The sequence below is a fragment of the Eschrichtius robustus genome, chromosome 7, assembly GCF_028021215.1.
Source record: "Eschrichtius robustus isolate mEscRob2 chromosome 7, mEscRob2.pri, whole genome shotgun sequence".
In the NCBI taxonomy this organism is placed as follows: domain Eukaryota; kingdom Metazoa; phylum Chordata; class Mammalia; order Artiodactyla; family Eschrichtiidae; genus Eschrichtius; species Eschrichtius robustus.
In genome coordinates this window covers 74698935-74724779 of record NC_090830.1, presented here as the reverse complement: position 1 = coordinate 74724779, position 25845 = coordinate 74698935, and the positions used below count along the sequence as shown (strand labels likewise).

General features: G+C 47.0%; 1 protein-coding gene and 1 non-coding gene across 2 annotated transcripts in view; both read right to left on the bottom strand.

Annotated features, from left to right (window-relative positions):
• HK1 (hexokinase 1) overlaps positions 1–25845 on the bottom strand; it is a 70040-nt gene that overhangs the window by 20595 nt on the left and 23600 nt on the right. Inside the window, exons 3-8 of the mRNA XM_068547720.1 lie at positions 19540–19688; positions 13844–13963; positions 10172–10267; positions 9455–9554; positions 9158–9341; positions 2073–2228 (exon numbers count right to left, since the gene is read on the bottom strand). Coding sequence (XP_068403821.1) covers positions 2073–2228; positions 9158–9341; positions 9455–9554; positions 10172–10267; positions 13844–13963; positions 19540–19688 — 805 coding nt within the window. The remainder of the gene's footprint in view (positions 1–2072; positions 2229–9157; positions 9342–9454; positions 9555–10171; positions 10268–13843; positions 13964–19539; positions 19689–25845) is intronic.
• TRNAV-UAC (transfer RNA valine (anticodon UAC)) lies at positions 2724–2795 on the bottom strand. Its single transcript has one exon. It is a non-coding gene; the product is annotated as a tRNA-Val (tRNA).

Genomic DNA, 25845 nt, shown 5'->3' with positions numbered 1-25845 from the left:
ATGCTTCCACCCCAGGGCTCAGTGCCCAGGAGGCCTGGGGGAAATCTCCTGCTCTTTGGGTCTGTGAGTTGCCCCTGCATTCTTACACATTCTTCCTTGATGTCTTCCAGTCAAATTTTAATTTGCTGCATACATACATGCTTTGTATATCTTTTGCTGGATTCACTCCAGGGTATAGTTTTATTACTATTGTAGATGTGGTCTTTAAAAAAAAAAAGAAGATATACATATTCTTTACACACACACACACACACACACACACACACATATTTTAAATGTACCATATTAAGATAAAATGTTAACAGTGGGGAAAACTGGGTGAGGGATATGTACTATCTTTGCAATTTTTAAGTCTAAAACTATTCTAAAATAGAAGATTTTAAAATATATACATATTTTAATTACTGTCAATATATAGAAATTAATTTTTGTATCTTATCTTCAGATATCTTCCTAACCTCTCCTATTATTCTAATCACTTGTCTAGATATTTTTGGTGTTCCATACAAACAAATACCATCTGCAAATAATGACAGTTTTACTTCCTCTTTTTTTGATTCTTATGCCTTTAATTTCTTTTTCTTTCCTAAAAAACATTTGGCTAAGGCTCCAGGACAGTGCTGAATAGAAACAGGTGATACTGTCTTGCTCCTGATTTCAAAGAGAATGCTTCCAACATCTGCACTGGTAAGATGTTTTTAATAGGTTTTTTTGAGATAGACTTTATTACAATATAGATGCCTTCTTGAGCTAGTTCAAGTGGGTTTTGTTTCTTGGTAACCTAAGAGCCAACACCAGAAACAGGCCCAGAGGAAGGCAGACATTTCCTGACTTTGTCAATGATTCTGAAGACAAACCATGAGCCTCTCGCTCCCCCCACCTCCCAATAGTTGATCGAGGTGACTTGAGAAGAGAGACGACTGGAAACTCAGTACTGTGCCTCCCTATTGACTGTAGCTCTGTACCAACTGCTCCTAAAGGAGAGATCCTAGGACGAATGCCAGGACTCGGATGGGAAATAAGAGTAAGTTCAGATAAACCCCTCTCCACTTACATTAGCATCTTCTCCCAGGAGCCAGAGCTATGAGGCCACTGGCTCTGAATTTCTAGGACCACAGCAGGGGTGGTGGGATGACCGCCTCGTGTGGAAATGAAAGGGCATTTCTGGCACCAAGCTAGCCCTATGCTTAAACAGGTGGCCTCGCACGGCTACGTGGGGTCTCCTGAACCAGGAACAGAACCTGGTGGCGCACGGAACTGGCCACAGGACAGGAGCCCTTCAGACGTGGAGCCGCCTGACTACACCAAACTGCCTGGCATCAAGTTCACCCAAGGCCTGCAAATAATAATCGAGGCAGGGAAGTCTGGGTTTCTTATGTTGAGGCCAAAAGGTAGCAGCCGGGTGGCTGGCTGGACTCTGTCCTTCTATGTCTATCTGTCCTGTCTCATCTGTTAACCAATGTTTCTCAAACTTGTGCCAGGGAACACCTGTGGCAGTGAACAAGTGAGAGAATGTAGGGGCCAAGCCAGAGTCGGGAGGGAGGAGGCGGAGGGTGTTTCAGGCACAAGGGAGTTTTGGGAAATGACCAGCTAACCAAGGTGAACTGGGGTTTCTTTAATATGCTAATGAATACTGTACTTCTCTAAGTATTTTCCAATCCTATTGGTCACAGAACCCTTTTTTCAGGGAACACCTAATGATCTTGAGGTCACTGGGTTTCGCTGGAACATTGTCTGGAGAAGGTCCTGATATCCCAAGGGGGAATTAACCGGGCCCGGGCTCATTCTAATCGTGTGTGTGTGGGGGGGAGGTGCGGAGTGAAGGAGAAGAGGCTACTTTCATAACTAAACCATCCACAAAGCATTTGCCGCTAACTAGATGGCTCTTTAATGCCACCAGGTGCCCGCAGGGAAAGCAGCCCAGGATGGGTGAGCTAAGAGAGAGGGGAGACTGGCCCAGAAAGCCCTGACACTCTTGAGAAGCCCAGCAAACCAGGACTTAAGTGGTAACAAGGGACCTGTCGTTCTTCTCTGCCCCACACCCCCAGAAAGCCTTGAGGGGAGGCACCTACTTTTCAATGGCTGACACGTCACTGGTGTTAAACTTCCCTCTGGTGAGCAACTCCGGGGTGATCCGCCCTTCAAATAAGAGGCCCTCCTTGGCCATCTTGACCAGGATCAATCGGACCAGCTCGCCCATGTACATGCCACTGACCATCTTCTCAAACCTGCAGAAGAAAAGCACCCAGGCACTTGTCAGTCTTTCTTACGTACCCACCAGTGGGGCAGCTCTTAAAGGGTGCGAGAGACACAAAAGGAGAGGAAGGCACGGCCCCACCCCTCACAAGCTCACATTCTCACTGTCAGGCAAGACCACGCACTTGTGTGATCACCCCTCACGAGCTCACATTCTCACTGTCAGGCAAGACCACGCACTTGTGTGATCAAACAGCGAGCACACAGCGGGGGAACAGGGGTCATCCGGACCCCACACCCACCCCCAGGGTAGGAAACAGGAGGAGAGCACCAAGGGGCAGGGGCAGGCAGGGGAGGCTGCCTGGAGGCGGGGGAAACATAAGGATTTAGATTGGAGTTGGCAAGAAGGCCCCCAGACAGAAATGAGCAGAATATGATCATCTCTTACAAAACTTTATGCCTTTCTTTTTATTTTATTTATTTATTTATATTTTTTTGGCCATTCCACACGGCTTGCAGGATCTTAGTTCCCCGGCCAGGGATTGAACCTGGGCCCCAGCAGTGTAAGCGCAGAGTCCTAACCACTGGACTGCCAGGGAATTCCCAATGCTGTACTTTTTAAAGGGCTTTCATCTTCATCACCCTGTCAGGGAGCTCTCCAATTCCTGTGGGAAGGTGGCCAGGAAGTATTCTCTCCATTTCCCAGCTCAGAAAGGGAAAATGTCTTCCCCGAGGGAAGATGACAGGGCTGAAATGCAGCCTTTCCCCATGGGACCTCTGTCGCTGGTCACCTCCCTGGCATCCATGATCTTCTCCAGCCAAAAGGACCAGGAATGTGCTTTGGGGGAACTCACTCCTTCCCCAATGACCGGCCCCTACACTCCAGGAGAGGGCTCCAAGCAGCTTAAAACCAGTCGGCTCATCTTACTGCTCTGGCCACATTCAGCCACAGGCCAGTCACAGCGGATCCGCTCTCCTGCCTCCCCTGCGAGGTGTGGTGGGAGGTGTGGGCTCTGTGGCTGCAACAGCATTTTGAGCCCAACACTGCAGGGGAGAGGCCGCCAGGGACTGGGGCTCGATGACATATCTGAGCCAGATCCAGGTCCCGAATCCTGGCTGACCAAGGGCCAGGAGGAAGCCCTGAGCAGGACAGATCAGAGGCAGGTCCACATCCGGGCAGCCAGCCTCTCCTCTGAGGGAGCCCAGCTGGCACACCCAGAGCTGGCTGTGACACAGCAAAACGATCTGTGCCATTCAGAGCCAGGCCCAGGAGCCAGGGATGCTGCTGGGACCTGAGCACGCGGCCCTCCCTAGCCCCAAAACAAGGCGCAGAGAAACACTAGTTCTCATTGTTCTGCTCTGGACAGGATCAGACAGGACCTCCCCAGCCACAGCTGCATTGAGGATCCCTGGCAGGAGAGCACCCTTCTGAGTCCTAGCTGCCCTGCCCAGTTGCTGCCCCAAACACCTGTGGGAACAGCCTCTGTGCAGCCTAATCTGGAGACTCAGAGCAGACAGAAGCCAGACTGCCTGGGCTTAATCCCAGCCCTGATACTTACTGTGCTACTTACCTCTCTGGGCCTCAGTTTCTTTACCTGTTTAATGGGCCTCATGGCAGGGCCTACCCTTAAGGTTGTTGTATGGAGGATAGGGATTGATATAGGTAAAGTGCTACGGTGCCTGATTAATGAGTGCTATGGCCCTGACTATGTGTCTCATACTTAACTAAGCACCTTATATGTATTAACTTATTTCATCCTCATTACAACCCTATGAGATAGACATTATCATTATCCCCATTCCACAGATAAGAAAACTGAGGCATAGTAGGATGAATTGGGAGATTGGGATTGACATATATATATATTAATATGTATAAAATAGATAACTAATAAGAACCTGCTGTATAAAAAAATAAACTAAATAAAATTCAAAAAAAAAGTATTCATAACATGTTTACAGAAAATTTAAAAAAAAAGAAAACTGAGGCATAGAGAGGTTACATAATTTGCCCATCGTCACAGGGCTGATAAGTGGCAAATCCACATTTTTAATCCAGTTAAATCCAGCCCCAGATTCTATGCTCTAATCACTGTGCTGTTCTGCCTCTCATAGGCCGTATCATTAGATGTTACCTGTATTACTGCCACACTAGCAGCCACTAGCCCCACCCCTAACCCAGCCTGTGCTTGTTCACCTCCACCTCACTTCCTCTAGGTAGTCTGCCCCCCTGTTGGGCAAGTATGACAATAGGAAGATTCTTCCCCCTTCAGATGAACAAAACTCAGCCTCCTGCCTGGCACCCCTCTACCCACTGCTTTTTGCTCTGCCATCTGGAGACACTCAGAATGATCTGCTCCCATTTCTACACGATGGTCTCTTAGACGTATAGATACTGCCATCCTCCTTTCCAGATAAAGGAAGCCTGAGGCCAGGAGCCTGTCCTTTCTCAGTCCCCAGAGTCCCTGTCAGAGCAGCAGAACGAGGAAACAGCACTTCTCATGAGCCTCCAGTGAAACCAAGCGAGTCGTGATCTGCTTCTCAGCAGTCGGATGCCTACAACCACAGGCCGGTGGGCAGCACCGTGGTGTTGCAACCTCACTGCCTGCTGGTGGGCACAGGCCTGGGGGAGACTGGGAAGGGTTGGGGGGGGGACCATATTCAGATAGGGGAGCAAGGGCTTGCACGCCAATCAGGAGTTCCCTTGGCAGCCAGGGTCTACTCCGACAGGCAGCGCAGGGACAGAGAAGGAGGGTGAGGTCTGTGGCCACCTAATGAGGATTAGAGCTGCTGAGAGATTCCATGGAGCAGGCAGAGCCGCAGTAAGTAAGCAGGTGTTTGGGGGATGACTTGAAAAGAAGTGGAGTTACTCCACCACCACTCAGGCCAAAGAATTTTCCAGACCAAACCTTCCTGCTGTTACGATCACTGCTACTGCTGTTTTGTGGGGCGGTGTCTCCTTTGTTTTGAAAGATGTGAGAAGGAATCACAGGGAAATGAGATTCAAAATTCCAGACAAAACAGAGAAAAAGAGCCAGAGGCCCAAGAAGACAGGAAGAGGAGACAGGGAATTTAAAATGAAAGAAGGTAGGGCTGACATCTACAGTAGGAGACAGGTATGAGACCAAAACAACAAAGGCCCAGGATGGAGGGCGACAGGGAGGAAGGCCATGTCTGATCCCTTTTAGAGAGAGACCTTCTAGCTTGGGGGCTAGGGTGGGGTTCCTGAATACTCAGGGCCGTTCCCCTGCCGTCCTGAAGCAGCAATCACCAATGAAGGCAGGAGCCACTGTGCCACTACCCCTCCTGTCAGCCATGTATGGTCAGTACTCAGTAAATGCAAACTTCAGTCAAAACAGATGAGGGGGTGCGTAGTGGGCTGGAGCTCACCTGGGCACAGAGCCCTTACAAAGAGCTAACACACCTATGTTTTCAACCCTGGTTAAAAACTGGAATCACTTTTAGGCTCCTGAAGACAGGCCTCAGCCCAGGCCAAATGAATCAGAATTGGGAGGGAAGGTCAGTAGGGCGGGAGGATGCCTGGGCAACAGTATGCTTTTTAAAGGGCTCTATGTAATTCTTCTTTATTATTTTATTTTATTTTTATTTTTTTGGCCGCACCATGTGGCTTGTGGGATCTTAGTTCCGCGACCAGGGATTGAACCTGGGCCCTCAGCAGTGAAAGCACAGAATCCTAACCACTGGACCACCAGGGAATTCCCCTTTTTTAAAAAAATTATTTTTTTTAAGGTAATTCTAATGAAAAACATTGCTCTAGGGGACTTCCCTAGCGGTCCAGTGGTTAGGACACCATGCTTCCACTGCCGGGGCGGGGGGGGGTTGGTGCACAGGTTCAGTCCCTGGTCGGGGAACTAAGATCCTGCATGCCATGTACCGCGGCCTAAAAAAAAAAAAAAAAAAGAAAGAAAAGAAAAACATTTCTCTAAAAGGTTAATAGAATGAAAGCTCCATGAAAACGCGTTGTACGTGTGTTTTGGTTTTTGTTCCTTTCAGTCTATTTTGTCACTTCCATATCCACAGTGCCTAGAGCAGAACCTTGAGGATAGTATGGCCTTGGTAAATATTTTTTTAATTAATGTCAAAGGCAGAGAAACAGACGTTGATATAGATTATTTGTTTGGGGGTTACCTTCCTATATGAGCAGTGGTGCCATTGATCAAGATGGCTCAGGATAAACTATTTATGTAACAATAACTTGGTAATAGTTTGTCAATGCTTACCAGATACCAGGTATTGCTAAATGCTTTACATTCCTTAGATTATTTGATCCCCAAACATCCATATGATATAATTGTATTATTTCTATTCATTTTAAAGATAAATGAACTGAGGCTTAAAGGGGCTAATTAATACATCAGACGCCAAAACTAAATGTATGATAGAAACAGAATCTGAACTTACAGAGACTTACGTAGACTTTATTACATAGACCAGGACCTAAGATATACTTGGGTTACAAAATAAATAAAGAAAATTATCATAAGAAGTAGAAAGCCTAAATACATAAAGAAGCATGTACTATAAGTTTTTAAAATGTTAAAAAATTAAAATAAAAATATCTATTCCTGAAAAAAATATAAAGAAAGAAAGAAAAACATTCCTCTAGACCATCCTTGATGATTTTTGTTCATAAATGATGAGATGCCTCTTAGGCATTCTGGAAGTTCACTATGAAAAACATAGTACTTTCCAACAGGACAGAAAACCCCAAACTTAACCCAGATTAAACCTCAACAAAGAGCCTTGGGCCAGCTTTGTCCTATCCCCGTATCCTAGTGCCTTAATTTCCCCATCAGTCAAATGAAGCAAACACCTTTCCCTTGTACAAGGAAAACAAAAGGGCTTTGAAGAACTTGGCATTGCACAGAAGACATAGGGAAGACCCCCCAAATCAGGCAGAAATCTAAGAGACCAGGTAAATTTACTTTGGCAAAAGACTCTCTGGCCAATAGCCTATTTCTAGGAATATATGATACAACTCAAGCATCTGTCATCTCTTTGGAACTGTTCCTACCAAGACCTGACCTATGGTAATCAGTAAGCAGGGAAGCATATTGGAGATGGACCTTACCCCACCCTTCTTACTCTTTTATCCATTTACCTGTTTAGCCACCTACCCATTTCCCAGTCACTCAGCTACACCTCTCACCCACCATCCATCTTCCACTCCCCCATCCATCCATCCACCCATCCTTGCATCCATCCCCTATCCATCCACCATTCCAAGAATGTTTACTGAAAGCCAACTGTGAGCCCAGTTCACAGTTCAGCCTGAGGATATGGTTCAGCCCTTTAGAGAAATTCAGAACTACGTCAAAATGGAGCGCAGAGAATCCAGGTTTCCACCCAAACCATGTAGGATCCCTACACTGAGGCTAAGGAAACAGACAAGGGCCTGGGCCATATCTGCTCAGTTATCACAGGTAACTGCCCTACCTGCTCTGCTGAGAAGGGTGACTTCTGATTAAGTGATCGATAGTAACTACAGGTACGTAATTTCTTATCTGAAACCCCTGGGGTCATATGTGCTTGTGAACGTGGACATTTGAGGATTTTAGAGATGTAATATGTTACATATGCCGCATAGTACAGAATAATCCCAGAGGGGCCTGAGGCAGTAGTATAATCAAGCATAGATCTCCACTGACATGTATAAACAGGCACAGTAAATAGTTTCATGTCAGCTGGGGTCAGGTTTTAGAATTGGGGGTTAGGTCAATAGATTGAGGGGAAAAAAGCTTTGGCTATCAGAACTGGGGCTCTTTATTACCAAGCTGGTTGGTGCTTCGGCATGCAAAGCAGATATTCTACGCTGGGCCTAAGAACTCAGAATTCTCTCCGTGAGAGACCTCATTTATTCACTACCACAACTCCCAGTGGAGGGGGGCTGGCCATTTATGCAATTCCACTAACTCAGGTGGAAAGCCCAATCGCCAGCCTGGGTAATAGGTAAAATAGGTTTCCAAATGACGAATCAACTCCCTGACAGTGTCTCTCCAACATAGGATAAGGGCTGTTAAGCCAACAGGGTCAATGAACATCTCCCAGCGGGCTGACAGCATCCAACTCCAGGATGAGGCTGCTGGGAGGTCGATCAAAGAGAGCTGGCGGCACGCTAGCATCACAGAGAAATATGAGTGTGCACTTCGGGAAACAAGTAGCTCAAAGGAAGCAATATCCACACCAGCCTGAATAATATCACTCATACTTCTGTAGCCAGAGTTCCCCAAGGCCAAAACCCACTTGCCCAAGAAGCCTGATGTGATGTTCTTTATCAGCTCTGACCCATCTGCCTATACATGACATGGAAGAAGAAGGTCTCACCAAGGTCTGCACGACTCACACGGCTCTCACCCACTCCTCTGCATGACAGGTATTTGCATGTATGACTTCTCTCCCCAACTAGACCTTAAGTCCTAGAAGGGAAGGTGCTGCTTTGTATCCCTGGAGCCTAGCACAGAGCTGGCACATCCTAAGTGTTCAAGAAATGTGTGCTGAATGAACGGATGGCCTCTCCCACCCTGAACAGCAACCCTAGTGAGGACAGCATATGGAAACGCTTTTAAACCTTAGCTTTGTGCTAATGACTCTGAGCTTTTAATTTTCAAAATGTTTTACAAGGACACAATCACAGTGCAATTAAACAAAGAGAAAATCATTTAAAATATGCTTTTTGATCCCTGGTCGGGGAATTAAGATCCCACAACCCACACCGTGTAGCCAAAAAAAATTAAAAAATAAAAATAAAATAAAATACGCTTTTAAAGCTGCAGACTTCATAGCTGTGTATCTCTCCAAAGAAGTGAGAGATAACACACACTTGATGGGCTTTTCCTTTTCTGATCACCTGGCTTCCTGCCCCTCCCACCTCCCACCCCAAATCTTCCGTTAAGTGTCCCCTAAGTCCTCTATATGACTAGTTAGAAAGGGTGGGACTCACAGCTGCTTCCCGGGGTTGAGTGAGCCCCGGTCAATCTCCCGGTCGAACTCGGTGCGGATGTCCTCCAGGGCCCCGTCGTCCCCGAAGGCCCCCCACTCGGTGTTGATGCACATCCTCCCCTCGTCGCCTTCCACCAGGTCGATGTGCCTCAGTTCCTCCATGTAGCACGCGTTGGTGCCCGTGCCTTGGAGAGAGAGACGAGATCAGAAGCTGTGACCGCACGCAGTCATGAGAGAAGAGGCGGTGCCTTCTGGAAACACCGGCTTCAGGAAGGGACGAGGACACGGTGGGCGTTACCAATGATGAGGCCGACTTCACACTGCTGGTCGTCGTAGCCACAGGTCATCATGGTCCCTACAGTGTCGTTCACCACAGCCACAACGTTGGCGTCATAGTCCTTGGGGGAGAAAAGGGGGTGTCACCGTCCACTCACACGTGGAGCAGAGATCACAAGCTTCAAGACAGCCTGGCGGGAGGGCTCCTATTTTCACAGCCGCCACTGCCCCCGTGGGCAGTGCTGCTTTCATTACTGCTGGCACTCAAATTCACTGGATTAGAGCGCAGTGATCACGCTGTGGAGACGGCAAGGTGCCCTTCATTATCTGGCTTAAGATTCTTTTCAGAATGGATTTTACGCACAGAGCCACAGCCCTGTGCAAACCACCCCACTGCATCCATGTGCCTTCTGCACTTGATGCAACGCCAGCCTGCTGCACTCGACAATGCCAGCTTCCTGCACAGCTGCCCTCCTGTTGGAAGGAGGCCATCCCCTGCCCAAGGGCTTGGCTCTTTGGGGCAGCACCTCGGACAGCTCTGCTTTGAACCAGCCCCGACCTTCTAGACCGTGAACTCTCACCACTCACCTGCCTGGGTCTTCAAGGACTGCCCTCCCCCCCACCGTGTGATGGCTCAGGCCATGCACTACTGTCCCCTGAAAGAGCCTTGGTCACACAGCCTTCTCCCCACACTCCCCCACCTCCGGGTAGTCAAGGCAAGTGGCCAGTGAGAAGTTACCCCACGCTTTTTGATGGCTTTCTCAAGCAGCTTCACCACATCCGTTCCCTCCACTCCACTCGCTTTAAATCTCTTTGTCCAGGTGATCAGGATGGCCTGCAAAGGAGAGTAGATGGGGTTGGAAGAGGGCTGGGAGGTCCCTGGGGGGTCTGCTCAAGGACAGTGACAGAAGCGGAGGCCCAGAGGGGACAAGAGGTTCACTCCAGATCACACTCGGTAACAGAGCCAGACTCTGTCCTATCTCCTGTTTATCCGTCCACACAATGGATTTCTCTGGGGGCTGCCATGGGGAAAAACCCTGCAGCTCATGCTCAAATACAGCCAGTGGCTGGCCAGTGCCGTGGTGTCACATGGCACGCAAATCTAACTGATGTCAACTGCACAGCCAGACTTCATTTAAAAAGAGAACAAGATTGTCATACAGAGTGAAGTAAGTCAGAAAGAGAAAAACAAATACAGTATGCTAACACATATATATGGAATCTAAGGGAAAAAAAAAAAAAAAAAGGTCATGAAGAACCTAGTGGCAAGACAGGAATAAAGACACAGACCTACTAGAGAATGGACTTGAGGATATGGGGAGGGGGAGGGGTAAGATGTGACAGGGTGAGAGAGTGGCATGGACATATATACAGTACCAAATGTGAAATAGCTAGCTAGTGGGAAGCAGCCGCATAGCACAGGGAGATCAGCTCGGTGCTTTGTGAACACCTAGAGGGGTGGAATAGGGAGGGTGGGAGGGAGGGAGACGCAAGAGGGAAGAGATATGGGAACATATGTATATGTATAACTGATTCACTTTGTTATAAAGCAGAAACTAACACACCATTGTAAAGCAATTATACTCCAATAAAGATGTTAAAAAAAAAAAAAAATGAAAAGGCAACCTACTGAATGGGAAAAGATATTTGCAAATGATATATCCCATAAGGGGTTAATATCCAAAATATACAAAGAACTCATACAACTGAGTATAAAAAAATCCCTCAAAACAAAAAAACTGTCTGATTAAATAATGGGCATAGGACCTGAATAGACATTTTTCCAAGGAAGACATACAGATGGCCAACAGACACATGAAAATATGCTCAATATCACTAATTATCAGGGATATGAAAATCAAAACCAAAGTGAGATATCACCTCACACCTTTCAAAATGGCTATTATCCAAAAAACAACAAATAACAATTGTTTGAGACGTCATGGAGAAAAGGAAACCCTTGTACATGTTTGTGGGCATGCATATTGGTGCAGCCACTATGGAAAACAGTATGGAGGTTCCTCAAAAAACTGAAAATAGAACTACCATACAGTCCAGCATTTCCACTTCTGTGTATTTACATGAAGACAATGAAAACACTAAATCAAAGAGATATATGTACACTTGGGTTCATTGCAGCACTATTTACAAAAGCCAAGATATAGAAGCCACCTGTGCCCATCAATGAATGTATAAAGATGTTTTATAAATATTCAAAACCAAGCAGGACCCTATGGGGCCTTCCTAGGACAGACCTCCTAGGCCTTCCCTGAATTCCAAAGAATAAATTTAATCAGAGAAGTGGGAAAATGCAGAAACAAAGAAAAGCAGTCAAGCAAGACAAAATAGTATCAGTTTAGCCATTAAACAAATTCAAGGACATTTAGTTCCTTTTCAAGGGCTATAGATAATATTCTGAGCCAAATTCTTTGATCCTTTTTGCAGATATTGAAACCACCACCAGGTGGAAGAAGTTAACTGTATGCTGCTCACAAGCACATTAGACCCAAGACTGGTTGGAACCAGAAGGTTGATGATGTTGACTCCCCATTATCTCACCACCAACCAATCAGCAGACCTTCCATGAGCTGGTCACTCACCCTGCAACCCTATTCCTCACCCTATCTTTAAAAAACCTTTCCCTGAAAGCCACTGGGGAGTACTAGCTGCCTGGACTCCTTGCTTGGTACCCTGCAATAAATGCTGCACTTTCCTTCACCGCAAAAAAAAAAAAAAAAAGAGAACAAGAGAAATGCCGTTATTACCTGATCACCTTTCTGCACTTTCAAACCAGACCTTGGTTTCCACAGCCCCAATGAACTTTTGTCAGAGCCAAATTGGGAAGGGAAACAAAATGCTAAGATAATTTTTGGCTACTGAACTTCTAAGAGCCACGTCCTGAGATTAAAGGATAACACTGACTACGTATGATTCATGCGTCTTCCCCAAGTTTGGAACTTAACCGCCATTTGTAAGCGGTGACACTGCAATTTATACAATATGATCCATCTCTCTGTGTATATTAATGGAGAAACATTAAGGACAGACATCCAATTCACTTGGGAATGTAGAAGGGTAGGAATTTTTACTTTTTGCTTTATACCTTTATATTATTTCAATTGTTTTACATATTGCGTCTGTATTTTTTTTTTAATCAAGGATACTAGAAAAGAAAAAAAATTGTTCTACTTGACTTTGCCTCCGAATGGAGGAAGTCACTATAAACGCGGCAGGGTTGGGAGGGGCTGCTGTTCAGGCCCTGTAGCCTCCGGGGTGACGCAGTGATGGGGAGCTTTTCCACACTGGGCTGCCCCGCGCTCTGAAAGCCACACAGCCTGCAGGATGCACCGGGAAGGGCAAGCAGCAGCCTGCAGCCAAGCCAGGCATTCCAAAAGCCCCTGGACACTCTGTTTTCTTCCCCTCAACCCTCAGGCCTCCAAAACCCTCGGAGAACATGGTATTGTGGAAAGAACGTGGGTTGGAAATCAGGAGATTGATCCTATTCCCACCACTTCTGCCCATTTCCTTGTGGGCAGTTTCCCCAACTCCTCTGAGGCCCACTTTGCTCATCTGTGGAAAAAGGCAGCTGGTCTAGATTTGGACAACCTTGAAGGTCCCGGGCAGCCTTGAGGAGTGGGCACAGGCCTCCAGATGGGTAATTAGAGCCTGTGATCCACTGGCTTCCTGGCAGGAAGCATGCCCAGTTTAGGAAGCCCTCTCCGGATGGGAATCAAGGCTGGCAGGTGGGGGGCACACTTTTGGCTCCTTCTCTGCCAGGCACATCTGCCCTGCCCTGTGGGGCTTTTGTGCCCCTGAGGATGTTCCCTCTCCACTTCTGCAATGCCTCCTTCCCTGAAAGACTGCACCTCTCGGGGGCAGGCCATGTCTGCGTGCAGCTCTTTCCCAGGGCCTAGCCCAGCCCACACAGGGATGGCACTCGGGCCACAGCCACTGATGAACAAGCATACAGCCAGCACTGTCGCTTCATTCCCAGGCCATCTCCCACCTCTCCTTGTGGGAGGAGGGGTGTCTCACCCTGTCTCTGCCCAGGGAGTGTGGCTATCGAGCCTCAGTTCTCAAAAGCAAGGGAAACTCGTACCAAAAACTGGCCTTGTGAAAGGTCACTAAACCTACTTTGTTTTCCTTCACTTGCTTGAGTTTAAGAAATGGTCCTCTCTACCTAATGGCCACAAATACCATGATTCGTCTCCAAAAATACATATATAATTAAAGCAATTAGAAAATAAACATGATTATCATGACCTTACATTAATTTCTACAAATATTTCTAAAAAATACAAGATACACAAGCCATCCTGTAAGCAGAAGGGAAAAGTAGTCAAGGGAAAGGGTTCATTAGCATTTCCCCTATGGGGCTTCTGTGGAGCACTATGATCCCAGAATGTCTTACCTCGTCTATTTTGGATTGCCGGCAAGGGAAAGAAAACGTGAATCCGACAGGTAATTTCTTGTCCTTGATTTTTTTTTTCTCCATGAAGTCTCCCAGGCACTCAGCGACATGATCAAAAAGCTGGAGGAAGCACAAGAGAGCAGTCAGGAGGGAGGAAGGGGACTTAGCATTTCAGGAAAAATGTGAACAATTCTCTGCCCCACACAGAAAGGAGCACGGCTACCCCAGCTGCCCATACCCAAGGCACCCAGTGGCCCTGCATGAAAGGCCATGCTGGGGACTTCCACTGCAGGGGGCGCAGGTTCAATCCCTGGTGGGGGAGCTAAGATCCTGCATGCCTCACGGCACGGCCAAAGTAAAAAGGAAAGCCATACTGTGTGTGACTGGCAAAGAAGAGTCCCTTGAAAAGAGCCTGCTTCATGGGCCACCACGGCTTAGGAAGCCTTTTAAAGGCTTCACACAGAACTGGCCTCTCAGTGGTCACTAAGATGTATTATCTGGGTACTGAGGAAATGTAAAAATAAGAGAAAACCAGCTCATCGTCCATAACACACAGGCCATAGATCACCAGCAGCCACCCAGGTGGAGTGGCCATTTGGCCCCTTCTCTGTATCTCTATCTCCATCTCTATCTCCCTCGCTCTGTCAATTCCAGAAGCTCCACGTAATACATATATATTCCTAGCCTCTAGCCCACTTGCGTGATTTCAGAATCTTCAGGTTAACAAATTTTTACTTTTTACTCAAGTATAACATGCATGCAAAAAAGTGCAGACATCCTAAGTATAGGGTTCACTGGATTCTCACAAGCTGCACCCACCTGTGTCACCAGCACCCAGATCGAGAAACACAATGTTATCAGCATCCAGACACCCACCTCGTGCAGCCACTGCTGCCGCCACCCAACCCCACAAGGGCAATCGGCAGCCACTCTGACTTCAGCCACCCTCAATTAGTTTTGCCTGGTTGTCTACTACGTATAAATGGAACAACAGTGTGCACTCGTTGGTGTCTGCCTTCTTTTCCTCTACACTATGTGTGTGTCATCTACGTTGTGTGTCTCTGTAGATTGTTGATTCTCACTGCCACACAGTATTCCATGGTGTGACTATACCACAATTTATTTAGTGGATTGCAGTTTAAGTTTGCCAGCTTCACAACATGTGGCCGGGATATGTATACGTATCTTAGACTCCACTAGGAAGAACCCAGAACGCTGTTTCCCTAGCCTCTGCGTGAATACTGTCAATGACGGGACACTCGCCACCTCTAAGGCAATCTTTTGGATCTCTCCAATACCTCCCCTCTTCTCTAAAATGTATCCAGAACTGAATATAATATTTTATATGTGTTCTGACCAAGAGGAAAGCTTAGTTGAACTAAGAACCTCCCTTTCCCTTGGCTCTATACCTCTATTAATGTAACCAAAGCATATATATGCTCTTTCGGCAACCATATGCCACAGACCAGGTAACCTCTCTGGTTTTTTTCACATGGCTGTCATCTAACACAGACCACTAGACCTCCTTGTATATGGGATTGACACAGCTAATGGAGCTCCTCAAAGCCCAGAGAAGGCAGTGTTGGCAGAGCCAAACCACAGGGTCACAGGAAGCAACCCCAGCCCATGTTCCCAGACAAGGTCATCTGCCTGAAGGCTTTATTTGCAGGGTATCCTTTTTTCCCCCCATATTAAACTTACAGTTTTATTCAGGCTCGATTTTAACAAAAGTGTCAGGGAGAGAGCCCACAGTAAAGAGCGAAGCCCATGGGGGTAGGTCCCTCCCAGATGCCTGAGGAGGGGGCAGGTCCCCTCCCCTCTCCCTCTCTTCCCTCCGCATCTAAAGGGATTTGGGGAGAAACACAGGGGAGGGGGCTGGTCCCCAGTCTGTGCGGGTATGTTTTGGATAAAGGGCTATGGAGGAATAAGGGACCAGCCCAGGGAGGAGCGGGGGAAGGGCACAAGGACCACCTGCCAGAATCCACAGCTTTCTGATTCCAGCCTGAATTCAAAAACGAAACAAAACTAGACCACAAGCAGCACCCACTCCCTCTCCCCACCCAGGGCTGTAGTTCGAGGGGAGAAGAGGAGGCCTCTTCACCGAGGTTGTGGTTCACTCACTCCTGGCCAATCTGCCGGGGCTCCCTGACAGACTGACGGGGTAGAGGAAACCAAAACAAAACGTCAGATAAACTGTATAGGAGGAGTCCAGCCAAGGGCCAGGCCAGAGCGGGGCCAGGCTGGGGGACGGGGGCCTCTGCGGGCCAGGGGATCACTGCCGCCCTCACAGCCACTGTGCAGGGTCTCCTTGAGAGACCTAGCCCCATCTTTCCCCAGGTGTCCTTGACCCAGCTCTACAGTCTGACTTTCCTGCCAAGGTAAATGAAAAATTGTCAGTTTTGACTTGGGAGTCTCTGTCCCTGAGTCACTATTACTCAGGTCATGGCTACAGCGGCGACTGACTAAGGAGACACATGACCACCTTCCCCGGAGAAGCCCAGCTAAACTTCCTGCGACCTACATTTCTGAGCAATATAAACCCATTACTAAGCCCGTCAGCTCGCCCCACGTCATCTGCACTCAGAAGCTCCAGGCTCCCAGGCCCTCAAGAGAGCTGGCTGGGCGGAAGGAAGGAAGGCAGGCTGTGGGCAGGAAGAGGCAGGGAGAGCTCAGCCGCAGAAGTGGATTCACAGGGCTGGGGCGCTGGAAGCAGCCCCCCGCCCCCATTCAAGCCAAACACACCCACCCCTTAGTGCTCTGCTAAGAAGGAAATGTCCCCAACCCAGGGGCGTTCCCCTAGGCTAACCCACGTCTGTGACCAGCCAGAAAGGGAAGTTACCCAGCCTCTCGGCACGCAAAATTTTAGTGTCTAAAAAACTTTTTTTTTTTCTTTCCTGACAACATGTACATTTATATAATTTAAATAAATTTAAATTATTTATTTAGTATTCAAAATTCCAAAAACTAAATAAGTGATGTTTTAAGAAGGTTGCATTTATGCTTCTGAAATTATTAAAGCTTAAAATTGCACTGAAACTTTCGAGATACCTTGTGTGTCTGTGTGTGTGTGTGTCTGCGTCTGTGTGTGTGTATGTGCTTATGTAGAGAAAGAGAGAAAGAAGGATAAAGCAAATAGTTAATTGGGAAATCTGGATAAAGGGTATAAAAAGCTCTTTGTGCTTATCTTAAAGCTTTTCTGTAAGTTTCAAATTATTTTGAATAAAAGGTTTAAAAATCTAGCAAAAATTCCTGTACGTTACAGAAGATGAGATCACAACCCCAAGAATTCAGCACAATTCACAGTCTATAAGTATGAGTTGCTTCATGGGCAAAATGGGGCCCTTGGTTTACTAGAATATTCGATAGGTCGATAAGAGATCTCAGAAAAATGGACCACTAATACTTATTGCTAACCTCACACCAAACTTCTGGACAAGAGGTTACGGTTTCACCCCTATTTTTCTACTGCTAACCTTCTCCCTCAATCACTTGGACCTTCCTCCTTACCCACAGCCCTCACATTTCCACACCATCAAACATTTTCCATAAAAATATAAATTAATTTTTTAATTAATTTAAAACAAAGACAAAACCTAGCCTATGAGTGTCCCATGTTGCTAAAACTGTAACATCTGGAGCCAGACTGCCTGGGTTCAAATCCCAGCTCTATCGCTTATGTGCTGTGTGACCCAAAGGGCTGGTTACTTAACATCTAAGCCTCAATTTTCTCATCTGTGAAATGGGAATAATAATAATACCCACCCCATAGGGTTGTTGTGATGATTAAATGAGTTAATCCAAATAAAGTGCTTAGATCAGTGACATACATAACAAGCTCTATGTAAGTTTTTGCTATGACAATATAACATTATCGTTATCATCATCATCATCACCATCTTTTCTCTGCAGACTGCTTGAAAGGGACAGAGGAAGAAACAGCAGGAAACAAAGTGATCCCAGGGCTGGGAAGATGGGGACAGAGGCTGGAAGAGTCAAGGTCCCAGAGGCAGCAATAAGAAGAAAGTCACGGGACTTCCCTGGAGGTCCAGTGGTTAGGACTCCGCGCTTCCACTGCAGGGGGTGTGGGTTCGATCCCTGGTTGGGGAACTAAGATCCCACATGCCCCAACGCGGCCAAAAAAAAAAAAAGAAGAAAGTCACTGTGGAAGTGACGCAGGAAGTGTGCACCTGAGGTGGGAGGCATCCCTTAATTTATAAACCCTGCTCCTAAAAGGTCAGGCCAAAGCACACAGGAATGTCTGCAGCACAGGGTGTGAGTCCCAATGGAGAAGCAAGAGGCAGAGGTGGCTCGACCCAAAGACCATGGGGAACAGAGTGACAGGTCAGTACTTTTGGCAAATGGAGAGAGCAGGATGCCAACCAGAGGCTGCTGGCCACCTGCATAAAGGAACAACGCAGCAACCACCGGGCAGGACGAGGAGACCTACTTGCTGGCAGCCTTCATGCACACACTGGATGAATGAGCCAGTCTCTGAAGCCCAGTAATGGAGGGATAGGCAGGGGGACCTCCCGGCAGGGCCATCAAATGAGTGATGCACTCTTTCAGCAGCTGACTGAAAAGTGGCCCATCTGTCCTAGGGACAGTGTCCCCTTCAATGCTCACCGTGACATGGTCTGAAAAGCTCTGAACCCAACCCGGCGGCAGTAGGTTAAAGGCCGGGATTAGCCCTTTTCTCTCGTAGAAGGAAAAGGCAGAGAGCTTGCATCAGGTCCCACCCACGTTAATTTAGGAACAAAGTGGAGCCAAGAGAAGGCTCTGGGTCTCATCTCAAAGTCCAGCCCAGAACCAATACGTTTTCTGGAGAACTTAGTCATGAACCTTGCCATGAACACACCCTCCCTAAAGCAAATATTTGGCAAGCTCTGAATAATACATATCCTGACAAAGGCCATGACTCAGGAGGCGAGCTTCAAATGGGAGTGGCCAGAACACCTACAGGAGAGGGTGAGGAGTAGAACAGGACCCGGAAATGACTGAAAACCTGACCGGGGGCTGCCCACACCCTGATCACAGGGTCCTCAGTGAGCCTTCGGCCCATCACCCACCACGACCAGATGGGGAAGCAGGGAGGGTGGACAGGCCCTTCTGAGCATGCCCACAGCCTCGACCAGCAAAGGAAGGCAGCCCTTCCGTTGGCAGGGGTTACGAGTGTGAGAGGAAGGGATGGTGACTTTCCAGGCAAGGCCTTGCCCTCGGTGCTTTCTGGGCCAAGGACTTGTAGAAGACTATTAAATCGGGTAGCCAGGAGCCCTTTATAATAGCCCTCGGGCTATGAGCTCAGATTCCTGCTGCCCCACAAGGTGACAGTCATAACCTATGAGGCCTGGGTCTTTGGTGAACTGGGTGAGGACGACAATGGCTTGGAAGAAGGGTTTTCACCCAAGGGCTCTGCTACCCCTCTGCTGGGGAACCAACCCCAGGATCCTTAGGGAATCGATGCATTTACCTGCTGGGCCTCCTCTTCGCACCCCTTACCTGAGAGTCCCAGCAGCCCCCTCCCATCCACCAGTTTACGCACATGGTGGGGTCTCTTCAGGCAGTCACACTCTTCCACCCAAGAGTCCTCCACTCGTGCCTATGATGGACTCCCAGTGCTTTGGGGTCTGGTTCCTGGAGGTACCCTGGGGCCTGATGCTGGGGCCACAGGGGCTGATCAGAAGGGAGCAGGGACCCACCTGGCTTCCACTGCCGTGCATGATGTTCTCCGGGGTGTCGTAAACCTCGGACTCCATATGAACAGTCTGTTTTTGCTCATGATTCACTTGCACCCGCAGAATTCGAAAGGAAGACCCGCCAAGATCCAGGGCAATGAAATCTCCCTTTTCTGTTTAGGGAGACAACAGTATCACATCAGATTCAAGTGCTCCGGGAAAGTCTCATGCTCTGCCCGCTTCTCAACAGGGTCTGGCCCCACCGCGCTGTGCTTTCGGCCAGAAGCAGGAGTCATTCAGACCCCATCGGACCACTGCCCCGCCTGGAAGAGTGGGCAAGAGAAACCCTCTCCCAGCCGGGCGTCCCTAGATAGACAGCTTCACACAGTCCCGCGCACTCCCGACTATAGGAGAATGGAAGTATGGACTTAAGTACCAAGCCCTACCCATCTTTCTCTAATTTCTTACCCTTTTTCACAAATGGCTATGTTATCCATAAAGACAAAAACAGCATTTCAAGTCAGAGAAAACCCTACATCTGAGGTCAATTCCATGCCTTGGGTTCCTTCCCCATCAGCTCAGACACCAATTCCAGCTAGTCCAGAGCTCCACTGATTCCCCGGGGGATTTTTTTATTTTAATTGTGGTAAAATATACATAACATAAAATTTTCCACTGCAACCATTTCTAAGTGTACAGTTCACTGACACTAAATAAATTCACACTGTTGTACAACCATCACCACCATTCCCAAAATTTCTCATCATCCTAAACAGAACCTCTATAACCATTAAGCATTAACTCCCCATTTCCCCTGTCCCTAGTCCCAGGCAACCACGATTCTACTTTCTATCTCTATGAATTTGCCTATTCTAGATATTTCATGTAAGCGGAATCATGCAGTATTTGTCCCTTTGTGTCTGGCTTATTTCACCTTGCATAGTCTCAAAGATTCATCCACGTTATAGCCTGTATCAGTAGTTCACTCCTTTTTGAGGCTGGATGATACTGCATTGTATGTGCATCCATTCATCTGTTGCTGGACACTTGTGTTTTTCCACCCGGGGGATTTTTTTTGTTTTTTTAATAAATTTATTTGTTTTATTTTTGGCTGCGTTGGATCTTCGTTGCTGCGCGCGGGCTTTCTCTAGTTGTGTCGAGCGGGGGCTACTCTTCGTTGTGGTGCGCAGGCTTCTCATTGCAGTGGCTTCTCTTGTTGCGGAGCACGGGCTCTGGCACACGGGCTTCAGTAGTTGTGGCTCGTGGGCTCTAGAGCACAGGCTCAGTAGTTGTGGCGCACGGGCTTAGTTGCTCCACAGCATGTGGGATCTTCCAGGACCAGGGCTCGAACCCGTGTCCCCTGCATTGGCAGGCGGATTCTTAACCACTGCGCCACCAGGGAAGCCCGCGGGGGATGTTTTTAACAGAAGTCTCTCTTGGTCAGATAGGAGTAAACTGGCTTGATACGGTTATATTCGTGAAGACCAATGTGTGCAGTGATTGGGGTGGACCTCAGTGGGACAGAGAAAGATGACAGGACCGTATGCCACGACCATGATACAGCACCAATGGAGGAGGCCATGATGGGCAAGATTCCAAACCATTAAGCCACTATCTAATATTCTTTACCCTAGTTACCCTCACTCATTCTCTTCCAAAATCAATTAAAATCTGTTAATTTTACTTCTGATGTTACATTCTCACTGTCTCACTATCTTTTCATTTTCTTGATGGTGACTTTTGAAGCATAAAAGGTTTTAATTTTGATGAAGTGCAACTTATCTACTTTTTTCTTCTGTTGTTAGTGCTTTTGGTGTTATTTCTAAAAATCCATTGCCAAATCCAAGGTCACAAAGATTCGCACCTATGTTTCCTTCTAAGAGTTTTATAGTTTTAGGTCATACATTTAGGTATTTGATCCATTTTGAGTTAATTTTTGTATATGATATGAGGTAGAGGTCCAACTTCATTCTTTTGCATGTGGATATCCCCTGTCAAATTCCAGCACCATTTGTTGAAAAGACTACTCTTTCCCTCATTGGCACCCTTGTCAAAAATCAAGTGACTATAAATGTATGGGTATTTCTGGACTCCCCATTCTTTTTTCTCCAGTTTTATTGAGATGTAATTGACATAGTGAACTCTCAGTTTTGATCCACTGATCTATATGTCTAACCTTATGGCCGTACCACACTGTCTTGACTACTACTGCTTTGAAATTTTGAAACTGGGAAGTGAAAGTCCTCCAACTTTGTTCTTCTTTTTCAAGATTGTTTTGGCTATCCTGGGTCCCTTGAGCTCTTTAATTTTTTTCTTAAGTAGTGGTTGGCTTTTTTAAAAAAACAGCTTTTCTTTTATAAAGCTGACGCCATCTTTGTATTTGATTCTACCAAGCTTTAAGCTCCGACACACTGCTCTATTTCTGGAACTTAGAATGGTTGTTTGGCATACAGTAAGAACACAACAAATACTTCAACTAATGAGGGTGGAAAGGAATCAATGAATGAACCAAAGTCTTCTCACACTGAATTTCTGTTCTTACCCTCTCAAGCTCCTTGAGGGAAGAACCACAACTTAGGATTCTTTACATCTGCCCTTGGCACCCAGGACAGCTCAATAAATGCTTGGTAGCTGCTTGATCACAAGGGTGGGTGGCCCATTCATTCATTCAAGGCAGCCTTGCTTGTTGTTCATAAAACAGGAAGCAGTTATACCGCTGGTTGGTTGGTATTTTTTTTTTTAATAATAGCTTTATTGAGAAATAATTCACCTATCACATTTTAAAGTGTACACTTTGGTGGGTTTTAGTATATTTACAGAGTTGCGCAACCATCACCACTATCTAATTATAGAAATTTTCCGTCATCCCCAAAAGAAACTCCGTACCCATTTGCAGTCACTCCCCGTTTCTTCCCAAACCCCCTCATCCACCAACAACCAATAATCCATTGTCTGTCTCTAGAGATTTCCCTATTTTGGACATTTCATATCAGTGGACTACAATATGTGGTCCCCTGTGGTTGGCTTCTTTCATCTACCATGATGTTTTCAAGGCTCACCTATGTTGTAGCATGTATCAGTACCTCATTCCTTTTTACGACTGAGTTATATTCCACTGTATAGATATACCACATGATGCCACTGTTTTTGGGGGGGTTTTTTTGGCCGCACCATGTGGCATGCAGAACCTTAGTTCCCCGACCAGGGATCAAACCCGTGCCCCCTGCAGTGGAAATGTGGAGTCCTAACCACTGGACCGCCAGGGAAATCCCCATGATGACGTTGTTTTTAAATTGCTTCTATCGTGACTTCCCTGGTGGCGCAGTGGTTAAGAATCTGCCTGCCAATGCAGGGGACGCGGGTTCGAGCCCTGGTCCAGGAAGATCCCACGTGCCACGGAGCAACTAAGCCCGTGCGCCACAACTACTGAGCCTGTGCTCTAGAGCCCGCGAGCCACAACTGAAGCCCGCGCGCCTAGAGCCTGTGTTCTGCAACAAGAGAAGCCACTGCAATGAGAAGCCTGCGCACCGCAACAAAGAGTAGCCCCCGCTCGCTGCAACTAGAGAAAGCTCGCGAAGACCCAACGCAGCCAAAAATAAATAACTAAGTTAATTAATCAAAACAAACAAACAAAAACTGCTTCTATGGTCCAAAGGAAAGAGACCAAGGGAGAATGCTGGGAAGCAGGTGTCATAGCTTTGTAGGAAATTCTGACCCTGATGTTACAGGTTGTTCAAATCAGTTTAGGGTTTTCTTTGGGCTCCCATCAGAATTCTAACCCCTATGGTGCTTACACTACTACTCAGTTAGAAAAATGAATTTGGTATGAGGTGCTTCCTCTCAGGAGGAAGAATTACCAGAACACCAAAAGCACTTTATTTAACCATCATTCATTGAGCCTTTCTGTACTCCAGTCGCTAAGTACTTCATATGCCTCATTTTACTTTTAACCCTCTCCACCCAATGAAATAGGTACTATTATGATCCCCGTTCTACAGATGAGCAAGTAAAGGCTGGGAGGGATTAGGTAACTTGCCAAAGCACACGGCCAGTAAGTGGCAGAGCCAGAATTTGAATCCAAAGCCCAAATTCATAACCGTTGGATAAAACTGCCTCCTGGACAGACCTCGGGGACAAGGATCCCCAAGGACAGCATCAAAGTGAGACTTCAGCACATCAGGAACAGCTACATCTCTCTTTGGGGGTCTCGTCAACATCCACGATTCCTTGCAGCTTCTGACTCTGTTCTTTTGCTTTGATCTTTAATGAAGATAATGAAAACTCCTTCCGGTAAGCAACTATAAACCACTTGTGCATAGGGAAATAATAGGCACAAAAGCAAACACCGTGCTAGGATGAAAATATGGGTACTTTTTATTTTGTTAACAACATTTTAATTTAATTATTTACTGTTTTAATGGTTTTCAAAAAATAAAACCATTTATTTATTTCATGTTTTACACTGGCTTTCATCATAACTTAAAAACAATAGCTTGGGAAATTTTTCAGTTGCCAGCCGGGTCAAAAGTCTCATTTTCAGTTGAATGAAAGGCCTAAGTAAAAGGTTCTTGTGCTCAAGTTCCAGGTGATGGTCGGGCATCTCCTGCTTATTGGTGTCAGTGTCAACACACATCGGGTAAGAGCTTTCAGCCCTTCATGCAGAAAGGGATCAGGTTTCAAGCAGCACCTTTGCAGGACCCAGGCCTGAAGTTTTCAAGCAAGATAAGTGAAAATGGTCTCAGCTGCCTCTAGGTCGGGAAGGAACCTGGCCTTAGGGTGCATGGGGCTGGCCCACACTTCTGCAGCTCCGCAAGACCCCTGTCCCACCCCAGCTCTCCACTGCTCCCGTTTTTTTTTTTTTTTTTTTTTAACACAAACACAGGTCAGTAGGGTTCCAAGGAGTTAGGGTCAGAGAAGGAGACCAGAAAGGCGGCCTTAAGATGTCAGGACAACGTTAAATACTGCATACTCCACACACCTGCTAGTGGGAGTTGATGGGTTTGAGGGGGGCCTTTCCCTGAAGGCATTTTACAAGAGGTCACTGTTAAGCCCAGCGTAGTTCCTGATCTTTCCCTGAGCAGTGACCCTGATTCCAGGGTGTGCTTGTGATTGCTAAAAGAAATGGCAGTTGGCATCTCTTCTGTAAATCACATTTGCACCTCAGGAAATGCGAGACAAATATTAACTTACCTTCTCGGTTTATGGATAAGGAAGCTCCAACCAAACCAGGTGAATGACTTGTTCATAGTCACGCCTGTGGCAAGGCCAGGGCCCTTCCCTTTCCTTAGTCACTCATGTACTTGCAAATACTGGGATGCTCCTAATTTTTTAGGTATATATGGCTTATCTTCCTCAGTTGGATGATAAGCATTTGAAGGCCAGGGCAATTTAACATGCTTACTTCCCTCCCCCAGTACTGAGTCCTGCAAATCAGTACGTGTTTGCTGCTAGTTTGATAAGAACTACCTGGGTTAAATGCATGGTCTGTTCAGTCCTATCCTCTGCCAGGCAAAGGACCCCAAGGAACAACTTCTGGAAAGGGCAGCAAGATTTCCGGTAAGCTTTGTTTGCTGTCTAGCACCTCTTTAGATAACTACCCTTCCTGGTTTTCACCTGAGTTGGGGGTGGGGCTGACCACCCACTCCAGCTCCAGGGAACCAATGTGTGACCCAAGAGCACCCAGAGTCCCCCACTTTGGCCATCATGATTGGTTCAGGATGGGCAAGTGATCCACGTCAGCCAATCATTACCCTCTCCAAGACCACCTCTGGGACCTCTAGTTCTTAGGTGAGGTGTCAGCTAGGGCTGCCAGGGCTGTCTCTGCCACCATAAGGGAGAGGTGGCCTACGAATGAAGCCGACACAAAGACTGAAAGAATAAGAGACAGATGAGTCCCTGTCAACAGAAGCCAACTTACAACTCCATTTCCCAGTTATGTGAACCTAGAATTCCCTTTCTTGCTTATACAACTTTGAGTTAGATTTCTTTCAGCTACAATCAGAGGCTTCTGGGTTCAATATTCTTTATTAGGCAATGAGTCCCCCAAATACCAACTTGCCCTCCATAAAGGATCTATCCTCCCCTTTATGTCAGTTGGTTCCCCCATTCAGAGCTGTGGTGTCCAGTCACCCTGCTGCAGAGGCACCAGAGCTGCAGCCTATGGGCTCGTCCACATTATGTGCGGATATTGGGGTGGGGATGAGACAGCCTGCCTCTGCTTCCCCCTTTTTCCTGCCTCCTCCCCCTGTAACATCACAGGGATGCCAGTGAATTCTGAAAAGCTCTGACTCTTTCCTCCAGGGCTAGACCTACACATTTAGGTCTGATGGG